Here is a 20,000-nt window from a genome sequence, read left to right as displayed (position 1 = left end):
GGGCAGGCGACGCAGGGGATGGAGGCGGGGTAGGGATGGGGCAGGGGATGGAATGGGGCAGGGCCAGTTTTTGGGCACTCGGTCTCTAAAAGGTTCGCCATCACTGGCCTATGTGATTGCTGTGCAGTCCCTAGAAAATACATGAAAGGAGCCATTAACGGGGTACTACAAAAGGATTTGTAGCAAGCCTGGTCATTATGCTTTTTAAGATATAGTTTGCAGAGGATGGTTGTCACAGTCCTCATTTAATATTTTTGTGGAGGAGGCTGCAGTGAGCAAAATGATCATGGAAATTGGGCAAAACACTGTTACAGATAAAAGTGGGACTATGATTTTAGATTTAGAAGAGATTTCTTAATTTAAATAACAAGGTTATTTAACAAGGATGCAGTTTAAGTTTGGGGTCTCGTCGTGTTTGCTACTTGAAATCTATGAAGGCAGTAGTATGCATGAATGACTTCTACTTTCCTGGGATAATAGGCTAGTCAAATGGAATGAACTGTTCTCTTCCTCAGCATTCTGTAAATATTTTAAAGTATGAAGTTGGATCAATTTCATGAATAAGCAATTTAATTATAGAAAAAATAGAGCAATGCAATATGGTGCAATGCTGATTATGATGCAGCATCTATAAAATTATTGGAACAGTGTGGATTTCCTATGACGATAGCCGGGGAGTTCTTTTTACAGTTCACAGAGAGGGAATAGATTGGAAACTATTCATTAATGTGGTATATAAATATTAAGTGGCCAAAAGCATTAAAAATGAGTTATTCTTTTACAATAATTCTAAGAGAATTGAAGCAGATGGATTGACGGACAGATGGATGGATAGGAGAGATGGGGAGAAAGAGATATTATATATGTCAGTGATGGCGAACCTTTTACAGACTGAGTGCCCAAACTGCAACCCAAAACCCACTTATGCATCGTCGAGTGTCGGGTGGGCGTGGCCCACTGGGTGGGCGTGGCCCACTTGGTGGGCATGGCTGTGGTGGTAATGGCAGACTGGATGGGACTAAAAAGTTCAATCAATCAATTCCAACTTTGCAAGATCTTTTTTTTCCCCGCGAAAAGTTGAAATTGACTGACTGAACCTTTTTTTTTTGCACATGACAGCGGAGGCCTAAACGAAAAGGTTTTCTAAAACCCAGCTGAAGGCCTAGGACTGTGGTGATGGCTCTCGTGCCCACAGAGAGGGCTCTGAGTGCCGCCTCTGGCACCTGTGCCATAGGTTCGCCACCACTGATCTAGTAGAATAATACGAATCTTCTCTGAAATGCAGGTTTTCTAAAAAATATTCTCAATCAAGCATCATATTTTGATTTATAAAAATGATAAAATGTATTATCTTCTATGGAATCAAATCAAACTTCAAGAAATCAACTTAGTAAGAATTCATTATGGGTTGCTAGTTTACTTAATACTGCATTAAACCAGAACTATTATTAGACAATGAATTGGTAAATCTCAATACTGTACAAATACAAATGTGAAGATATCTGTCACACAACAAAGTGGTTTTTTTTTAATAGCAAGTTGGTTTCAAACGATTAGGATTAAACCTCATTATTATTGTGGCCTCTTTTCAGGGCCATGCAATTTGGACTATTGTCTACAGTCTTTGACAAGAGAATAGACAGTCAGCTATCTCTTATACAGATTGCACTCTTTTTCAAAACAAAATCATGTCTCAAGTAGGATCTTCCTAAGCATAACACAGGCTCAACCCAGGGGTGATTAAAAAAAAAAGGGCAAGATATCAGCTATGAGGATGTGATAAAGCTCTACTATTATTGTCTCTGATGTTTATTTTCTTTATGTTTACTCAGTACACTTGTGTGTTTTGCACAACTTAAACACTTTGAACAGAGTTTCTTTTAAATGAGGAGTAATTCTATGTCATGATCTACTCAGAATCTTGTATCTTTCCTTTTTAAAAGCAATTTATGCTGTGAACAATCATATCTCCTTCACCACTGTTTTGAATGTGACAGCTTTCAAAGGAATTTTTACCTTTGCTCTTTTCTTTTTAAATATATGAAGGATGAAACCAGCCAGATACATTGTGCATCACGTGATGTCACAAGTTTAACATGTTTGAGCAAGAGTGTCTCAATTCAAAGAGTAAACCAATCAAAATAGGTACATTATTCAAGAACTGCTCCCATCCTCAAGCAACAGCAATATTTTGCTGCTGAATTTGGTGACATCTGACAGGTACAGAACAGGGACATCAGGATTTCATATGGGCCATGGATACTTTATCCCAGATTATTCTACTTATGCCTCTGTATCACTCCTGACCACACATGGGGGATAACTGAATGCTTAGCCATAAAAATAACATTATACATATAAAAAATCTATACATAGTAAACTAGCATGCTAGGCTTCTGGGCAAAAAAAAAATTCTAATATAAAAAAATTCATATATTCTTTCATATATAGGGAGTTCTCAGATCATACTATTCTATGCAAGCTAGGATCTCTAATCTGGAAGGCATGAAATTGTTAAAGGCATGAAATATTACTTGAAAGTGGTGGCCTTATACAATATAAACCATGTTTGCAGGATAACTGTTATTTACTGGGATCAAAAAATGGGTTTTAAAGCTTAGAAGTTCCATAGATATCACCCTTGTTGCTATCCAGGCTATATGTTCCATATTCTTGTTTTAAAGAGTCTTTTATTTAAATAAATAGTGAGTTGCCATGCTGTAACATACAGCATCAGTCTTAATCCATCAACCTATTGATCTAAGGCAATGCCTTTTTCACAAACATTCCATTAAGATGGCAGAGACCATTTTAGGGACTGTTGATTGTTTGATTAATGGATATTTTTGGAGTGGTCAAGTTCCACATACCATCAGAATATATGCTCAGCAAAAAAGTGCCTATCTACAATTCAAGGCTCTACTCTGAAAATGATCTCAAAGAGTCAGATTAGACAGTGGAAACCTGCTTGTAAATTTTGTATATGACCAAGAACAAAGACATAAAGGCAGACACACTTTAAGTGAGTGCTGGAGAAGAACCTGATCACTAATGGCATGTGGTCTACAAATATGTCTGCATATTCAGCAAGGATGTTTGCACTAAGGAACCTTTGTACATGCAACTGTGATGGTCAGGATACAAGCTCATAAGAAAAAAACAATAATACATTTTATTTTATGAAACCATTGGCAGAAAAAAGCAAACTACTCATCTGTCTAGAGAATTTCTTCAATAAATAAATCTGCAATTAGAATAAAAAGTTAAATTGCAGTTAGATAGAGAGAAGAGGTACGTAGCTTTTATCGCCTCCCCAAGTTTCATAAAAGGTTCCCACCAAATTATACATTTTAATGTGACAGAGAGGAAAACTATTAAAGACCTGAGAAATAATTGTACAAATGGATATTAAATTACACCTTTAAATGTTAATTAAATCAAGCTTAGTTTTTGTCTTGGCCTCACCATTTATTTTTCATAACTGTGCCCATTTTTAATGCATATCCAGCATGTTACTCAATGAAGAAGTATGGCTTTGGATCTGAAAAAGATTTGGGAATATGATCTAAACTACTTAGTTACATTTTAATAGGGACATTCTTATCTGTAAGATTAAAATCTTTAGTTCGAATCAGCTTTGTGAAATCAACCTCTTTCAAGAGTAGTTACAAACAGTTTCTGGGTAAGGCATTTGTAAAGTGGAATGGGACAACTTGCCGCAGCCAATTCGCCATGGCCAATTTGTCACAGTCAATTCAGCATGGCCAATTCACTGCGGGACAATTCGTCATGGCCAACTCACCACAGGACAACTCACTGCAGTACAATTCAACAATTCAATTTAATTATTTAAACTAATTAAAAAAATATTTTAATTTTTGTCATTCACATTTTATTTTGTCCCTTCTTTGGCATCCTTTCTTTAATGATTCTATTGGATTATTTCTTTCATATTAGTGTAACTCTTCTCTCATGGTTGGCCATGGTGAGTTGACCATGATGAGTTAGCCATGGCAAGTTGGTTGCGGTGAGTTGTCATTAAATCTTTGTAAATTGTGCTAGTGGTAAAAGTAGCAGAAGCAGCACAAGCAAAAGAGGAGGAGGGACAGCAAAAGGAAAAAATATAAAATGGAGAAAAATTCACACACTCACTTGTTGTATAGATAGGGCAATGTGGCAAAGGATGTAAACAAACATAAAAGCATTTTCAGTAGCACTGCAACTGCATGAAGAGGAAGAAAGTTATAAATATATACCTAAATATAAACACAAGAGTGGTTCACTATATTTCCTAATGTGAACTGACAGCTGGACTGATGGGGCCTTCTGACTCAAAGCAGATGTTTCATTCAACTTCAAGCATGATTGATCTAAAATAAAATAGTTATAAAGAGGTTCTTACTTGCTGAAAGAATGTGAATTCTGCATATTACAATTAATAGATCCAAAAAACGAAGTATAATGGCTCTTGTGTAGAATTTCTTTTTAAAAAATCCTTCTATTATTGATACAAAGGCTACTACAGTAAATGCATGAAGGCTTTTTTTTTTACTTAAAAAACTTAAATAAATCTATTTTAAACCCAATTTTGGACAGTTCACAACAACTATAAAATCAGCATCAGCATCATCATAAAATGGTGCCTTAGTCATCTCGAGATGCCTGCAAGCAGCTTCAAATGTCATCATTCTATCCCAGCACCTGGCTAAAATGCAAGACTTGATGGTCTTCTGAAAGGCTAAAAAAGTCTGCCAAATCTCCAAGGAGAGGAAATATTCCATAAGGTGGGGACAGCCATCGAAAAGGCACACTTCCAACGTCCCACTAGATTTCAGGGAAAGGACCTGAAAGGTTGTGTACTTGAACAAGTTCATAGCCAGAAATAGGGCAATTACTGACATACATTTCCTCCGTAATATTTTTATATGCAAATATCAAAACTTGTTGGTAGGGGTTATTTTTTTATTTTTTTTATTTTTGCCATTTGTCTAGTTTACCAGACTGGCAACAAAGCAGGTGCTGCCTGGTTAGCGGAAGAGTTTGTGGTTTTCATTTACTTGAGAAGCTGTCTTCAACAAATGACAACAAAAGAACTGGGAAGCTGGTGAAACAATACTAAAATAACAATAAATCTGTAAAACAAAAAAACATCTGGAAAAGTCATTTCTAACCTGCTGTTTACTGTCTTTTCCCCTTGTGATGAGAAATTAATTCATACATTTAATTTTTTTATTGCTCATGATATATTTGAGAATTTTGATTGGCTGACAGGAAACTTTTTGTGTAAAACAGAAAAAAAATGAACTTATGTTCTATGGTTTTGATGAGTAGACAGGATAGACTATATAAAGGAATAGAGTCATGCTATAATCATAGAGCAAGAAGTAAATTTATATTTGTACTTACAACTGCTGTAAAACAGTATCATCTTAACCTTTTCATTATTTATTTATTCGTACTTTATATTAGTTTGGATAAGATTTTATTTTCCTTTTAATATGTGTGTTGTGTGTTTTCTGTATGTATAATTAAAATTAGTACCATATAAACAGCATTCTAACTTCCTGTTGGTTACCCTTATGTCGGTTAGCTGTGGTATAAGTTCTTTAATTCTAATACATAATTAGGTATACTGCAGTCTATTTCTGCCAGAACTTTGGCCCCCTTTTATGATGGCTGCTTCTGCAGTTTAAACACAGTATTTTAAATATCCGAATAGCTTCTAAAAAACGTTGACCTGAATACATGAACCATCAACCACACACCACAGTTTCCAACACATTGTGTGTAGCTTCTCATAACCTCAACAAGCAATAATTTTGTATAAAAGAGAAATGGCCTTAGAAAGCTTCCATTCCTTATTTTAGATTTGGAACAAAAGAACATATATTTAGATTTAAATATTCAAGCTAGTTAAATGTTAAATACCATAACATTCTGTATTATAATCTAAGATTATAGATTTCAAAACACTATAGTCTTTTAATTAAAGCAGTCTAGTCATGTCACTGTCTTGGTAGGATTGGTATTGGTGGGAGCAAGTTGATGGATGTCATCTCTTAAGGATCTGGGATATTTTTATAATACTGTATTGGCTGAGGCTTATAAATTTTAGAGAAGGGTACTACTGAATATAACAAAGTAGATTTAGTAAACAACATGGCTAATATTAACAGAATGATAGATGTTCAGACACACAAAGGGGGCGGGTCTTGCACTTACACACCCCTTTCTCATCCCGTCCTGATATTTGTCTCTGGACAGTTTATTCATATTTTTAGTGGCATTCAGTACACATCAGGGTTTTCAATAATAAAAAATGTATATAATTTATCTCTTTTCAAATATTTACATTCTATCAAACTAGCTAAATCCGTTACTTATGAATACGTATGAATACTTATACATGCGTGCATACATATACAATTTGTACATATATGCATTTGTTTCAAATACACCCATGTTCCCTTCCATAAATATTAGTTTGCTCTAGTAATAATTTAGGTTCCTTTCTGTTGTCAAAGAATCAAAGGGTTGGAAGGGACCTTGGAGGTCATCTAGCTCAACCCCCTGCTCAAACTAGGAGACCTTTTACCATCTCGGTCAAATGGTTGTCTAGTTTATTTTTGAAAATCTCCACTGATGGAGCATCGACAACTCCAGGAGGCAAGCTATTCCACTGAATAATTGTTCTTCCTATGTAACTAAATATTAATAAAAAAGTAATAACTATGAACTATTTCATGAAACAAAACTGATTAAAATCTCAAATCCCTGAACATTTGGCTCATAAAAATATTATGCTAGGTTTAAAGATTTACTGCATACACTGTATGGACTGTTTGGAAAATTAAGTCTACTTCTGAAATAGTTTCATGTGTCTTCCTAAGCAAAAGAACAAAAGAACATCTAACAAAAGAAGGAAAGTTTGCTGATTTGCTTAAATTAAGAAACTAGAATATTTTTAATAGAAAAGGAGCTCCTTTGATTTTAGAAAAATAGTGTAACTCATTTTGGGAAGGATGTATGTGGAATGACTTTAAAGAGGTGATCCTATATGCCACAAATGTACCATTTTACTATGATAATGAATATAGATTACAGAAATTAGAGTATTTTCAGTATACAATTTTTCTGTAGCTGCCATGAACACCATTCACATTTAATTTATTACAAATAATCAATTTTAACTAACATTTGCAGCAATACATTTAACGGTGTCCAATAGCTAGCTCCAGCCCAGAAGGCATATATTAAGTAAAGAGTAGTGGTGGAGATATCTTATGAAGAGGAACAAACTCTCCTCAACATGAGTATAAAGTGGATGGTGACATACAGAAGCACTTGAAGTACATAAATTGTCCACTCAAATTCTCAATGATTATGTGTGCAATTATTGCAGGTCTTTTCAAATTGCACTCACTGCCACTTAGTAAGCAGAGCACAGAGAAAGCACCCAGGGCTAGATAAATGCATGAGACACTTTTTCATCCTCTCCATATCATCTGTGACCCCAGCCTGCTCTGACTGACGTTGTTCCAGCTTTAAACGTGACTCTTATGCCTGAGGACGCACAGCAGCTGGACCACTGGCGGTAGTGGCAAAAGTTTAGCTTACCTCACAAGAGGAAGCAAAGAAGAGGGTAATAATTTTTGACCCCTCTGACCTTCTATTTTCCACCAATTTGCCAGCAAGGAAAGCCAGATCCAGGTTAAGAATAGAGTAGGTTCCCAATAATAGGAGGAAAGGCGATAAAATGTGTGCATAGTCTGGGAAAAGGCACAAAGTCTGCACTGTGCATGACAAATACAAGAGATGGGTGGTCTACATTATTGGCTTGTTATTCATAGAGGAATGTGGATATGATCTTGATGAAGGTATACAAGAGAAGTTAAAGAAAAGAAAAGAAAATATAACTCAGTCCTGGGGAAGAAATAAGAAATTCAAAAGAACCCCACTTTGACACTGTTTGGTCATAGGCAGAGGGAAACTTCATTCAATATTCTGTTATGATATCCTACAGCAGTGGTGGTGAACCTATGGCACGGGTGCCAGAAGCGGCACTCAGAGCCCTCTCTGTGGGCACACGTGCCATTGCCCCAGCCTTGCCTCCCCCCACAACCCCCTCCTCTCCAGCAGCCTTCCTGAAGGAGAGTTGCCCCCGAGCGTGGCCCACACAGAGCAGCGCAGCCAAGGACATGGCAGTCAGGCAGCGTAGACAAGACTCTGCCCTCACACCCCATTATGCAGTTGATGCTGCAAGGTGCAGGTAGAGGGTGTAGCCGCCATAGTGCTGCTGGGCTGCCTAGGCAATCTGTGGCGGGCCCTGGAGGCAGTGAGTGGTCCTGTGGGTAGGCAGGGCAGGGGATGGGGGGGCAGTGTGGGGACGGGCAGGGTGTGGAGCTGGGGCTGGGCCAGTTTTTGGGCACTAGGTCTCTAAAAGGTTCGCCATCACTGTCCTACAGCAATCAAGTAGCATTCCTGGATTTCTTGAGTTTTCTGCTTCATGGCCTAGTTTAACCTCAAGAGTTGATATCATAAACCACACTAACTTGTAATACCAAAACTTAATATTAGTTTTCATTCTTAATTGTGATTGTTGATTGGCTTTTTTGATGCATGTAGCAGCCACTGTAGGAAAATAAGACATTGCACTAGAAAGGTTTTCAGTTTGCTTTTCTTATCTTTTGGTTCTGTAAATAAAATTTAAAGTGCCTTAAGTCAAGCCTAACTCTTGCTGACTTTGTAAGTCATCTCTGTGTAGATTCTGATGGGTTGAGATTTGGCAGCAATATGTTTTGTTATTATCTTCTTCCAGGACTTTTTCAGCTTTGAAGCCTATCATAGAGTCCACCCAGTATTATTTCTAAGTCTCCCATCCAAACATTAAACTGGCCTAGCCCTGCTTAGTTTTTGACCCAGATGAGACCCAGATGTTGACATCCTGTTATACTCATTAAAATTACATAAAAGCTGAAGGCAATATCAGCACTCAGTGAATATATGCCAAAAACAGCCGCTGACTTCTAAGTCCTTTCCTTCATTCACTCAAGAAATGTAAGGCATATAAGCCCAAAATAGAAGGAACAGCAAACTGCAATATTCTCTATCTGAATGAAAGACTTTGAAATTCAATTTTAGGGAAAGATGAGGAAAGATTTAATACATGAATAAGTTACAAAGATGCTTTGTAACTTATTCATGTATTAAAAACTGGGATTTCCTATTCTGAACTTATTATTATTAAAGTGTTACAGCACTGTGTTCTTCTCTCCTGGTTTATTTAAGAACAAAAGGTGATAGTCAGGAATATCCTTTTCTGCATCATATTATTCTATATACCAGAATATTCTGCTAGGTACAAACTGTGTTTTCCTTGGAGACCGGCCTGGAGAAAGAATTATGTTTCATAATTAAGTGTATGTCTTCTTCCCTTGTTGACAGCTAAACTGTAGGAACTTTGGAACAGAAATGGGTCCTATTCATTGCTGTCTGTTATACAGATGGAATAGATGGCTCTCTTTTTTTCTGCCCCTTGTTGTAGGCGCTTTTAGGAAACAGATGAACATTTCCAGGGCTCAAATCACAATGGCCAAACTAGCAAAACATGAAGTTTAAACATATTTCAGGATAGCCTTCACTTCAGGCAGAGGAATGCAATATGCTTGATTGGATAATAGCATATGTGAAAAGGATCTTAGAATTTTAAATGATCACAGGTTGAATGAGGATTAATAATATGGATAATCTGCCAAGCAGGGTGCAGTTATACACAGAGAAAACAGTTGGTCCTCCAATTATGACCACACCTGAGCCCAAAATTTCTGTTGCTGAGATATTTGTAAAGTGAGTTTTGTCCTGTTTTACAACTTTCCTTGCCACAGTTGTTAAGTAAATCACTATAGTTGTTAAGCTAGTAACACGGTTGTTTAATGAATCTGGCTTCCCTACTGACTTTGCTTGTCAGAAGGTTGCAAAAGGGGATCACATGACTCCAGGACGTTGCAACTGTCATAAATATGAGTCAGTTGCCAAGCATCTGAGTTTTGATCATATGACCACGGGGATGCTGCAATGTTTATTTAAGTGTGAAAAACAGTCGTAAGTCACTTTTTTTCAATGTCATTGTAACTTTGAACTGTCACTAAATGAACTGTTGTTAGGTTGAGGACCACCTGTAGTAACTTTATTCTATTCTACACTGTCAGATTCTGCTTCTCGTGCTATGTGCAGTTCTGGCCACCATACTGTAAAAAGGATTCAGCAAATTGGAAGAGGGAAATGAAAGTAAACAGCGGACTAAAAGGTGAAACAGAATGAGGAAACTGGAAATGCTTATCCCCAAGAAGAAAAGACCAAGTGAAAATATGAAAATAGCACTTTTCAAGTACCTTGGAGGAGCACCAGAGACAACCACAACTTACTCTTTATTATCCCAGAGTAAAGACATGGAAAAATAGTCTTAAATGACAAGAAAACAGTTTTTAAATAGTCTTAAACTACAAGAAAGCAGCTTTTAGTTCAGGGATGGAAAAATGTTTTATGAATAACAAGAGCTAAACAGCAGAATCAATTACCAAAGGAAATTATAGCATCCAATGCAGGAAATACAGTATCGTCAAGCAGAAGTTGGCACACCTTTGCTGTGGATGCTTTAATTTGGAGGTTTATACTGAGTAGGTATCAGACTAAATAATTACTTCCAATTGTTTTATTTCAATTTTCTTAGCAAATTCTTGCTCCTTTCAACCCTTTCTTCCATCCTGTACTTGGACCAGAATGAGACCACAAACAATGGTTCTAGTTTTGAGTCAAAGAAAAGCACGCACTTCATAAGAACTAGTACACAAGGGAAAACAAAGACTATTCCAATCTGTTAAAGCTCCAAACCATCATAGACTGACTTTGCATTTATACAATAAATGTATTATGTATCGTATTGTGATAATTAAAAAATAAAGAACACAATGTATTAGTTTTTAGTTCAAAGAAAATTAACAAGCTTCTTGTATTGCATTCCTTAAGCCCAAACAAACTGAGAATAGACAAATGCAATGGTAAACAGCTTTGATGACATTTCTAAATCATAATAACTATCTGGAACCTATATATTGAAAGCCCATAGTGTCATTGGTACTAGATGTTAAATGCCATAGCTTGCAGTTCTTCCTGGCCTTCTATTTGTATCTAGCTATTCAGTGTGAAAATAAGAAACTGGACTAGATGAACATAATCCAGCAGGTCTCATTTTCTCTTTCTCTATACATTCACATCGATACACACAAGAATAGTAAAACTTCTTCAAAGGTAAGCAGGTGTTTAGTTTACTCTCAGAGGAAGTACATCCTGTGATGTTTTCCTCTTTGCCTATAATGATAGCAACAGCACTTAGACTTATATACCACTTCAAAGTGCTATACTGCCCTCTCTAAGCAGTATACAGAGTCACATATTGCCCCCTGGGTCCTCATTTTACCAACTCGGAAGGATGGAAGGCTGAGTCAACCTTGAGCTGGTGAGAATCGAACTGCTGGCAATCGGCAGAATTAACCTCCAATACTGCATTCTAACCAGTGCACTACTATGGCTTATGATCCACATCAATCATACCAGAAAGACAAAACTGAATTGATATGGACAGTCCTTGCTTCTGAAACAACAGGGACAACCACTTATACACTTATAGTTAGAAAAAAATAAAAAACTAACATTGTTTTCATTCTTCCTATTCTTCTTGCAGAGAGGCATTAAGACATTTCCCAAAAACAAGACAAGAGAAGAAATGAGGAGAAGGTGATGCTGCAACATATCAAACAGCAGCAGTAGTGGATCCAAAAGATGAGAAAGAGAAAAAAAAGTAGAATATGATGTACATGGAATTTGTCTTTTCTGCTTAACAATGTTGTATGTTTGATTTGTAAATCATATTTAATGCATTAAGCCCCCCAAAATAATTTTTAAACCATATTAACCTTAATAACACCATCCCTATGTGTTCTTATTTTTTTCCTTTCAAATTACAAATTAAACAGTACTGGTATCTGTGTTGAAAGATACAAAAATTGACTGCAGTTTTACGAAAAGTTTCAAAGAAAATAAAGCACTAAAAAAGAAAGATTGATTTTTCAGATTGAAAGCACTGGACCAACAAGGTTACAAACTAGAATCAACTGAACATCACTTCCAATTATAATCCAGGAGTTATCAAAATCACTTGTTGAAGTTCCCAAATTAGACTACAGAAGGGTAAACAGATTCACAATACCGCTTTATCCATTTTATTTCTAAAATAGCTTCTTAGACACTTAGTATTCCAGAAAGGATGCCCTCAGGGTGACAAGAATCATAGGTCCTATTTCCTTTGCTTCATTACAATTCTCTTTCATAACAAAAAGTATTTCAGGATCACAGCAAACTGTTTTAGCAACATAAATATGCTCAAAAGTGAAAGTCCACCAATAAATATTATATTGTATAAAACAGTCTTAAAATGATGTCAAAGGACATTTAGATACACAATGTAGGTATTCAAAACAATGTCAATATTTTCAAGCTAAATGTGCCTAAGGGCATTAATCTGTATGCTGATAAAATTCAGTGTTGTTCACACCTGAACTTTCATATTTCATAACAATAACATATAAAGAAGTCCTTTCAAACTACAGATGGGAAAAAATACTTCTTAACAGTTATCTCAGATAAAAATGTTCTTTAAAATACAAGCCATTCTTATATTAATCTGGGATTTATTACACTTGGGTTAACCAAACAAAGTTTATGTACTGTGTGAAATGGCTATTTTAGACTTAAGCATGTTCTAACAATGTAAATGAGCAACACATTCATAATTTATCACATGTTTCATTTGTATCTTAACATTTCTTTAAGGAGTTCAATGTGGTATAAAACCCACATTGGCTTTTCTGAAGAAATGGATTTATAGTAGGTTAATATTCTCTATGCTATACTTATTACTTATTATGGTCATGCTTATTACTTGATCCACACATTATTTTGCAAAGCATGAGATGGAAGTTAATGTAAATTTAAGAATTCTTCAACTGATTATTAAGCATCCCTAATGGATAATGTAACTTAGCTGAATCCATATTGTATTATAAATACTGCTTGTTATACTCTGCTAACTAGAAGCAGCAATTTACCTTTGACTTGTCATATTTTATTATATTTTTTCCATTGTCACACTCCTTCCCAACTCATCTGCATCCTATTGATTTCTTCTTTTCTTTAGTAAAGCAAAAATTTTCTAGTTCTTTGCTGTTATTTTTTTAATCCACACAGTTAAATCTTTTAACAAAATAATTAGTTTGAGGCTCAATAAAATAGTTCACCTGTCATAATGGGATTATTTTTTTCTCCAATTGCCTTTTAAACAATTTAATTATGGGGAAATGTTCAAGATTTAATACAGTTTGACATCCATAGCAGTTTGACATCCATATAGTAGAAGACAAAATTCTTATATTATACAAAATGGATGAGATGAAATCATACAATAGATGAGCCCCCTAAGAATTTGGTTAAAGAATAATATTGGTTAAAGAAAGCTTTCCTTCTTTTATAGCGTAATGGGGGAGGGGGGGGGAAATGCTCAAAGATTGTGCAAAAAACAATAGGAATAAGCTATTTGTGGAGGACAATGGAAATAGCTAAGGTGGATAGTTAAAACTCACCTCATTCACATCTAAATTAAATATGGAACATTTAAATGTTTATATTACTTATTTTCTACAGCCAGTATAATAGTTTGCTATTTTAGGCATTTCAACAGTTCCCAAAGGTCTATTTAAATTATTTTTTTATTTCCTCTATATATTGAAAATACTAAAAACAGAGCACAGTTTTAAAAAATATGCAATTAATTATCACTACATAGTTAGTAATTGCACAAAATTTAACAATTTGGTCCATCAAATCCTAATTACTGAATTTATAATGAAATGAAAAATCTGGTTGAAATGTTTCTAAGCTACAAAATATTCAAATGCATTAAATCTTTTTCAGTTTACAACATACTGTTAGCTCTAGCGGTTAATAGAAAAAACAAACAAACAAGCAAACAAATAAATGCTACTGCAGTGTATCACTTCAAATTCCAGATGGCAAAAGGCTAGGGATGTAATATTAAAGGAAACAAGGAGAAAGAGTATTTAGTATATGATTATACAAATTATTTATTTATTTTCATTTAATCTTGCTTTTTTTAAAAAAAGAAAAGATTGCCTTAAATTTAGGACTGCTACTTTCGGGGTGTCTATAACATTTCAAAATAAACATACATAGGGATTAGGCCAGTGATGGTGAAACTTTTAGAGACTGAGTGCCCAAACTGCAACCAAAAACCCACTTATGCATCGACGAGTGCCAGGTGGGAGTGGCCCATTGGGTGGCTGCGGTGGTAATGGCAGACTGGGTGGGACTAAAAAGTTCAATCAATTCCAACTTTGCAAGATCTTTTTCTTCCACTGAGAAGTTGAAATTGACTGATTGAACTTTTTTTTTTTTTTTTTTGCACACAGCGGTGAAGGCCTAAAGTGAAAAGGTTTTATAAAACTCAGCTGAAGGCCTAGGACTGGGGTGATGGCACGCGTGCCCACAGAGAGGACTCTGAGTGCCGCCTCTGGCACCCGTGCCATAGGTTCGCCACCACTGGATTAGGCTATATATCCTATTAAAACCTGTTGTATCAATTTTAAGCAAACATCCTTCAGACAAAAACTGCCTGCCAATTTACCATTAATAATCTTCTAAATATCATAGTTTGATGTATGTGTAAAAACAAATGTACAGAAACAGTTCATTATCAATGATATATACATAATAAATGTTGTGTTCCAATCCCATAGCTTTTATTGTTAAACTATACATTATGGGTCTGTATACTGAAGGGTTCCATTTATTTCCATACTCATGAAAAAGTTATACATTATTCTGATATATGTCATCAGAAAATAATCCATAATCTCAATATTCCATGGAAATACATCAATATGGCTTTACCATGAACAAGAAAACAAATTTAAGGAGATAATCTCACATACACACTGAGAGCGTAATCCATTGGAAGCCTTTCCTACATAACAATACTGAAGCTCCAGAGGAAAGCTTGCTCTATGCAACTTCCACACAACTTAGCAGAGGTTTTTGGGGAAAATAAATGTTACTTGTAATATTTTGGAGAGTGCCCCAGACACCTTAAAATTGAACTTGCATAATCCTGATGCACTGAACACTGCAAATCTTAAAGTTATATGTAAAGGGGGGAAATTTGACTGAACCAAGCTGAAACTATTTAACTTACAGCATGGAGAAAGACAAAGATCAGTTTTACTTTAAACCAAGTATGTTTTAATAGAGAAGCACGTCACTTCTATGTTTTTTGTTTTTTAATGCCAAACTGAATGACTTGGGTATATAGGTAAAAGGGTGTTCGTAAATTAATATGGTCCTCCATTTCTCCAATGAAAGCAAAGAAAAGCAGAAAACCTAAATGTAATAGTTGAGCTAATTCCAAAATTACAGATCTAAATTAAAATAGCACTGGAAACACTCTTAAATTTTCCCATAAAAATACATTAGGATAAATATGGCTTTCTAAAACAAAACAGCAAACATCTTTGTTTTCATTCCCATCTAGTTAATTCATGTCTAGCTGCATTACTGCAAATATATTTCACAATAGTTTAAGAGTACCCACCCCTTGCTGACAGCTTTTTAGTGTTGATAATTTTGGCAGCATATTCTTGTGCTGTAGTGATTTTCATGCATCTTCTCACCACTGAGAAAGCTCCCCTGGAAATCAATAAACAAGAGTAACATAAATGCCAATTTTGGGTAGGCTACTTAACCATCTAATAATCTGAACAGTGTCAAGAAACAAGACATTTTTTTTCTTAAAAAAATACTGCCTTATTTGGGTTTGCAGCAGTGGATTTAAACTGTATGGAAAAGGTATCTTCTTCAAATATATTGAATGCATGCACGTACTGTTGCAAGTGGCTACCTTAACACCAGAATTGTGTGAATTTTTCACACCCATTTTGTATTTTTACTGTGCTTTGATTCAAAGATATGAGCGAATATATTTTTTGCAGGGAATAATGTTCTTACATTTTATCCGTTTTCCTCCTCAGATATAACAACCAAAACACCCATTCTATTTATTTAAGCTCAAGCCTCTATGGAGTGGCCTGGATGCCATAAATCTCACTACCTGCAGTTTTAAGCACGAGCATTCATGTGCAATTCCCTTGCAGAGCGAGCACGGAAATTAGGCAGTTCTTTATGACAGGCTCCCAACGCTAATACTCCGCCTGCCATTGGTCAAGCATTTTCAAGTCGTTTATATAACAGACTTAACATAGAACTGAATTGATAGATATTTTTGCGGGGGTAAGGAAATACAGTAATAAAAAGCAAGAGGCGGAGCCCGCTGATTTAACTCTAAATTACAATCTTCGCCTGAAGAAAATGCACCTTTGGGTTACATTTCCTGATACTTAAACGTGGGTCAAGCCTCCTGCCGCCCACGTTTCTTTTCGATTGCGGTCGTTCGAACGGACGTCCGAATACAAGCCACCCACGCTGCCCAAGGGCCAATTTCGTCATCGGTGGTTCTCCCAGGATCATGTGTCCCCTCCACTTTACGAGAGGCGGGCAAGGTGGAAAATCCCGCGTCAGAATCTTGTTTCCGACAAGACCGATCGCTGCAAGAGCTTACACCCCGCGTAAGAAACCAAGAGCGGGAAGACCTGCTACGACCGGATTGCACACTGACACACACAGAAACACGCCCTGCCGCCCGGGCTGAACTTTGCGCGTCGATAAACGCGGCAGCTCACGGTCGGAAGCTTCACGCCGAGCAAAACAGGCGAGGGAAGGTGATCGCCTTTATCCGAGCACCTGCGTTCCGCTCCCTCCGCCCGGCCATCAGCCCAGCTCAGCCTCCCGCAGCTCGGGCGGCTGGCCCCGAAAGCGGCGAGGAGGAGCCGCTGAACAAGCGCGCTATCCCCTTCGCGAGGAGCGACCTGGGGGCAGGGCTCGACCCAGAGCAGCTCCCCGCTGGCGCGCCATTCCTCCCAGCTGTCAAAGCTCCTTTTTCCCCGCACTGCCGCCCAAAGCTCTCCGGTGGCCACTAGCAAGGCGAGCCACTTACTTTCCAAGCTCCTCAAAGAGCTGATACTCGTCGGTAAACCTGGTGCAGGTTGCGGTTGAAGCCATCCTTAGTCCGGCTCTTGCAGCCCCTGGCGCTTCCGAAGAAGAAGAGGACTGAGGGAAGGTGGATTCAGCAAAGGGGAGGCGGTCAGGGCGGAAGATGGGAGGGCAAAGGCGCTTCTTCTTCTCCTCCGCCTCCTCTTTTCCTCCGGGCGAGTCTCTCAGCCACGCTCCTTCTTGGCAGCTTCTTGAGACTTTCCGGCTGGCTTGTTTGTTTGGGAGGTGAGCCGGAGGGGAGGCAGGGTCGGGCTTCTCCGCGAACTTCCCTCTCTCGGCGCGCACGCTTCGGGGGTCTCTCCGGGTAGAGCTGGCTACGGAAACGCTCTCATCCAAAATGGAAACCCCAAGCCGCCGAGCAAAGCCTGCGCTTACGCGGGAGAAACAGCAGCCCTCAGGCTGATTTAATAGGGAACGGGACGAAGGAGAGGCGAGGGAGGATGACACCCTTGCCCCTGCTCGGGCAACCTCAGATGCCGCTCCTTTCTACCGGGAATCCCCCGAAGCGCTTCTTTCCCGAGGGCTGCCTCGCCAGCGGCGCCTCCGGGGGACTCTTGCGCTCGATTCAAGGCAAGGGAAGCCCGACCGGCAGCTTGTCCTTTCTGCTCGCTTTCCAGCAGCCGTCGCCTTGGCGGGTCTCTCTATACCACACCTCCCTCTAGCGACCGCTGGACGAGCCCCGTTGCCTGGCTGGCCAGAGCGGAGCAAAGCAGCCCCCGATCTTCCTGGCTTTTCCTTTAAGTCTCTACACCGACTGCGGAATGTAGTGCCCTACAGGTTTTGTGGCCAGTTCCATGAGCGCGCCCCTCCTTCCTTCCTTCCTTCCTTCTCTCCCTCCCTCCCTCACCGATTCTTTGATCCAAGACGTGTGAATGAACGAACGTGTAAAGCTTTCCAAGGAGATCGCCTGAAATGAAAGACTTGGCAACACGGGGGCGCTAAGAAAGAACGCCGGGTCACGGATCCTTTTGCATTGCTGCCTTTACCGCAGGGCTTCTGCTTTAGAACGACTTTCGGCCCAAATCGCCCAGCTTTAGAGGCAGCCGATCCCAAGCAGGATCCACTCCCAGGCTGTAGGAGGGGAAGCCTCCCCGCCCCGTCCCTCTCCTCCGCGTTCCATTTCTTGGCGTCACAATCGACGCGATACCTCGTGCGCTCCATCCGCCACTCTGCGTTTGGAAACAAAAAGGGAGGAGAGAAAGCAGAACGTCGCTTCTCCGATTCTCGCGAGACAGCCCAGCCTATTTTATGGAGGGGGCAGTTGGGTTTTGGGGAACGTTTAGGAAGGATGCTCGGCTGTGGGCTGTTTTGATTAGCGGGGCGCTGCGTTTTTGTTTTAAATTGGAAGTCTTAATTTTATTTTAAAAAAATAAGTTATGCATTATACTTTATAGGAATAAGAGCATGTCAGGATAAGCACACACTCGCCTCCCACTCGAAAGGATTCTGAGTCACGTCCTTAAAATTAGATTAGAAGGCTGTGATGCCGGTACTGTATGCTTTTAGACGCGACACTGTAAAAGCCTTCCGCATAATCCGTGCAAACGACGGTGCAGGTAATTGTGGGGGTACCTCGCTGAAGTCTATGAGAGTAAGCGACAAAGCGGGGTTTGAACAAAGATGGGATTCCAGTGCCCTTCCATATACACATACATGTGGTTTGGGCTTACACAATTATATATGGGTCAGCCTGATTTAAGATACTGTAGTGTAAGGCTTTTCAAAGTTGCAATGTCTGCTATTCGTTGAGGAAGCGGAGCTCAGTCAAATGTATTCTACATTTCAAAAATTCACACAGAAATTCCTCTGCCTCATCCGTTTGTTATTCTCTTTCCAACTGACGCTATCATTTTTTAATAAGGAATATGCTACTGGAGTTACTTAATTTGTGGGAATTGCCTTTGAGTGATTATGACTAACTGTGTAACTAATTAAGATTTTTTTAAAATCTATACTGGAAACCTGATTCCTCCTGTTTGTATCTCAGTGCAGCTTGCTGGTTTCATTCCTGTTGGGGTGTGTGCATATTTTCATGAATTATGGCAACTCTTCCTTTTGGCACTGAAGTCAAGTTTACTGGAGCCTTTCATTGAGACAAAGCAAGAAGCTCCTCTTAAAATTAAAAAATATCCTGTAGATTCTACATATAGGTTCAAATAAAGCCAATGACATCAAGCTTATGGTGTCAGGCTTATGGTATCAAAGGAAGGAACATTTTATTTACACAAACAGACAAAAAACCACCAATAAATATGAAATTATAAGAAAACTTCCATTTCAGTGCAGTATACTATAATGTTATTGTTTCACGCAGTGTGTCCGTTTTATACAGAATTTATTTTTAGAATAACTATAATGACAAAAAGAATGAGCATTTAATTATCAAATTATGAGACTAATCACCATCTTGATAAATTTTAGGACTTGTATGAGACTGCTCAATATTGTGGTAAATTATATGGATGCTTATAATTAAAATATAGGAAAATATATAGATTAAAAATATTGCAAAACATTAAGCTACTGTCTTATTTCTGTAGCCTTAAATGGCCATGACTTTTGAATAATTTGTGTTAATTGGCAAAGGATATTAAGACTTATTATAATTTTAATTTGCAAATGTTCTGTCTCTTCTTAGTCATTAGTATAATTGGTTACCAAAGGGAAGACACAATCCATAAATGTTTAGAAAGGAAAGCTTTGCCAAGAATGTTTTTTAGCAATGTCTACCAGACTAAGTTGATAGCATTTGCTAGATCTTATTTTTA

General features: G+C 38.0%; 1 protein-coding gene across 10 annotated transcripts in view; it reads right to left on the bottom strand.

The window, feature by feature from the left end:
- CAMK2D (calcium/calmodulin dependent protein kinase II delta) overlaps positions 1–19,723 on the bottom strand; it is a 162,209-nt gene extending 142,486 nt beyond the window's left edge. Inside the window, exons 1-2 of one of the 10 annotated variants that reach the window (XM_039361282.1) lie at positions 17,177–19,723; positions 15,719–15,813 (exon numbers count right to left, since the gene is read on the bottom strand). In XM_039361282.1, the coding sequence (XP_039217216.1) occupies positions 15,719–15,813; positions 17,177–17,241 (160 nt within the window). In that variant the 5' untranslated portion in view covers positions 17,242–19,723. The other 9 variants (XM_039361283.1, XM_039361284.1, XM_039361287.1 and 6 more) reach the window with 9 other exon arrangements.
- Positions 19,724–20,000: the final 277 nt, after the last annotated feature.

Source organism: Crotalus tigris, unplaced genomic scaffold, assembly GCF_016545835.1.
Source record: "Crotalus tigris isolate CLP2741 ecotype Arizona unplaced genomic scaffold, ASM1654583v1 scf7180000019244.426175, whole genome shotgun sequence".
Classification (NCBI taxonomy): Eukaryota; Metazoa; Chordata; class Lepidosauria; order Squamata; family Viperidae; genus Crotalus; species Crotalus tigris.
This window is presented reverse-complemented; position numbering and strand designations above follow the sequence as displayed.